This window comes from Haemaphysalis longicornis, unplaced genomic scaffold, assembly GCF_048455015.1.
Source record: "Haemaphysalis longicornis isolate Haplotype H1 unplaced genomic scaffold, Haemaphysalis longicornis Haplotype H1 scaffold_5, whole genome shotgun sequence".
Classification (NCBI taxonomy): domain Eukaryota; kingdom Metazoa; phylum Arthropoda; class Arachnida; order Ixodida; family Ixodidae; genus Haemaphysalis; species Haemaphysalis longicornis.
Genome location: NW_027526385.1, coordinates 37,745,410 through 37,748,679, shown reverse-complemented (window position 1 = coordinate 37,748,679; position 3,270 = coordinate 37,745,410). Strand labels below are relative to the sequence as shown.

Sequence of the window (3,270 nt, the reverse complement as noted above, 5' to 3'; positions counted from 1 at the left end):
GCAATTATTCGTTCTGAGGGATCCTTCTTCCAGCAGCTGTGTAGTAGTACATATTGTGAAGATGCCCTAATTGACTTGTAGTACTGGTCAAAGGAAATATATGGCCATAGTCAAGGACTGGTTAGTGCTTTCCGCTTGAAGGTAATTGTAAAGTGGGCTACACAAACGTTTTTGAAAGTAATATCAGTTTTTATATTACCTATCAACTTAATAGTAGTAGCGAGACATCAGGATCACTTGAATTGTGGAAGACCTCTATAAGGACTACCAATTCCAAAGTTCGCAGTGCGACTCCACATGCGAGCGGGGATAGCATTGAACAGCTTGCGCCGCTAATGTAGTTATAATGCACGATACTGAACAGCATCCGCAGATCTGAAGTACGTGTTTGGTGAATTTTCAAAGCATACCTGTTTGATAAATAGCTTTGGTATGTGGCAGTTTCCAAGAGGAGACACTGACATCGACAAAGATTGTTTTCTGTGTGACAACCTTTTATTATCATCGGAACACGGAGAACCAGCATAAATAATCTGAAGCGCAGCTCTGGTGAGCCAGTCCTGGCGCGATCCTTCCTAGTGGTGTCCTGAAAATATAAAAATGGCTGCGTTAATATTTTGCAAAATTCATCAACCAAACAGAGGAGAGGAAACCTCGGAGGCAAGGGTTCGCTACTCACGTCTATCGTCTTGCTCTCAACATTTACTTCTTCTTGTAGACGGCGTAGTGGTGGCCTCCGAGACCATAGTTGTAACCGCCGAGGCCATAGCCGTAACCAAGACCATATCCAGCACCGTGGTATCCAAGACCGTAGCTCAGGCCATGACCGTAGCCGAGACCGACAGCAGCAACTGGAGCAGCGTGGTGGACGGTGGAGACGGCAGCTGGAACGGCGTGGTGGACGGTGGAGACAGCAGCGGGGGCAGCGTAGGCCTGACCGTAGGCAAGACCACCTCCGAGGACGTGTCCGAAGGTGGTGCCGTAGGAGACGGCGGGAGCGTGGTGGACGGCAGCGACGGCGGGAGCGTGGTGGACGGCGGTGACAGCCGGGGCAGCGGCATAGGTGGCCACGGCGGGACGGGCGTAGGAGACGGCGGGAGCCACGGCGTAGGAGAGGGCTGGGCGGGCTACGGCGGCGTAGGAGACTGCTGGGCGGGCCACGGTGGCGTAGGAGACAGCAGGTGCTGCGTAGGAGACAGCTGGGGCGGCGTAGGAGACAGCTGGAGCGGCGTGGTGAACGGTGGTGGTGGCAACGGCTGGCCTGGCGACGGCGACGGGAGCAGCGTAGGAGACAGCTGGGGCGGCAGCAACGGCAACAGCAGGGCGCGCGTAAGCGGCGTAGGAGACGGCTGGGCGGGCAACGGTGGCGTAGGAGACAGCTGGGGCGGCGTAGGACACGGCTGGGGCGGCGTAGGCTGCCAGGGCAGGGCGAGCGACAGCGACGGCTGGGGCGGCATAGGAGACAGCCGGGGCGGCGTACGAAACAGCCTGGCGAGCGACGGTGGCGTAGGAGACGGCTGGGGCAGCGTGGTGGACGGTGGTGACGGCTGGACGAGCGACAGCGACAGCTGGGGCAGCGTAAGAGACAGCCGGGGCGGCGTAGGAGACAGCTGGAGCAGCGTACGCAGCTACAGCCGGTGCTGCGTGGTGGACGGTGGTAGCCACGGCCGCGGGGCGGGCGACAGTAGCGTAGGAGACGGCTGGGGCAGCGTGGTGGACAGCGTGGCCAAGAGCGAGGCCTCCGCCGAGCACGTGGCCGAATCCGGTGCCATAGCTCAGACCGCCATAGCCGAGACCGCCATAGCCGAGACCGCCGCCGTAGGCGAGGCTACCATAGCCAAGTCCGCCGCCATACACCTGGCCGGCGAAGGAGGTGGCCAGGAGGCCGAGGAACACGAGAGCCTTCTGCAAGAGGGCAAAGCAAGGGAGAGAAAACATTAGAAAGGCTTTTCAGCTCACGTAGGCAAACACGACACATTCGGTTTCTTGAATGGTCTCAGTGGAAGATCAGCTCTAAATTGGCAGAGCAAAAAAGTATAGAAAAATGAGCTGATTTCGTCAATCGTTTCACTTTGCTCCAGGGTTCCTTATCTGACTCCATATGGGAAGATATTGAGTTCATTTCAAAAATGGTACGACCAGGATGCACGTTTCGAAAAATCACTGGTCGTGTCCTCTCTACCACTATGTAGAGCTGTTCCTGTTTCGTTTTCTTTCCAGCGTAGATGCTTCATTGCCAAAACGAATACCCTTTTACAACAAAATCTTTAAACTCACCACCACATCCCGCTGGGCTGTTAGTCGCAAAATAGTATAAGTTACTTTCCCATTGTACCGTAGTAACCATGGTTAAATGACTTGGCTGTAGGGTGCTACTGCAGCTAAGGTCGAAAGAAGTCATTCCTAAAAGTCTCTATTCTCTTTTTGTACCTGTACACTAGAGCTGCGACTAGCTCGTCATTGCTTGAGGAAGCGCAAAATAATTCGTGCTCGAAACCCGTCAGTCTTCGAGTTAGACTCTTTTCCATCGTTGTCCGTGCAATCCTATGTCTGCGGCTTGAAATCCGATTCGCTGGCAAACTGCCGCTCTTCGCCGAACACTTACCAGAGAGTTCATGCTGGTTCTATCTTCCGACTGTGATGCCAGGAGAGCAAGTGTGATGTCTTCCGATGAGCTCGGCCGTCCTTATATACGTCCCGGCACCGCATTGGCTGACAGCGAAGCGGCGGAGGATGCGGATTCGCCCGCAGGAGTCGCGCGAGCGCCGCCATGGGCGTTGAATGTCTCGAGGGCGATGGGTTGTCGATAAGGGAAGAACCTTCGCTGCACGGCCACCACCACTCTCCGCAAGCCACCAGCTCATGACGACGACAGGTGTCCTCCTCTTCAGTCTGTGCGCACGATGAGCCAGGAGTGAAGGCAGAGGGCGAGGGGACGCGGGCTTCGATACATGACAGCGATTTCATATCCGATGCGCCCCATCTTCTCGGAGCCATTATCTTCTGGGCCGGCCCTCTCACCACATGCGAGGAGTTAGGCCGTGCATCCTTTGTTTACGAGGATCTCCTCTTTCCGGTCGACGCGTGGTAGATGGCTGACCCCCAGCGGCAGTACCCTCACTTTTCGAAAGAAGGTAGTCGCTTTTCTTTAGGTAACGGCGGACGTCCCCGCACGCTTTGATTGCGGATTTGCATACGAGATGAGCACGCGAAAAGGGAAAATTGCGAGGGTTTCGTTGCGCCCGATGCAAGGAAACAAGCGGATCGCGT

At 55.7% G+C, this 3,270-nt stretch overlaps 1 protein-coding gene across 1 annotated transcript; it reads right to left on the bottom strand.

Annotated features, from left to right (window-relative positions):
- Positions 1 to 477: 477 nt before the first annotated feature.
- Positions 478 to 2,740, bottom strand: LOC144139164 (uncharacterized). The gene is made up of 3 exons (XM_077671600.1): positions 2,606 to 2,740; positions 680 to 1,905; positions 478 to 586 (listed from the first exon to the last, which is right to left on the bottom strand). The coding sequence occupies exons 1-2, from the start codon at positions 2,615 to 2,617 to the stop codon at positions 703 to 705; spliced, it is 1,215 nt and encodes a 404-aa protein (XP_077527726.1). The 5' UTR covers positions 2,618 to 2,740; the 3' UTR covers positions 478 to 586; positions 680 to 702.
- Positions 2,741 to 3,270: the final 530 nt, after the last annotated feature.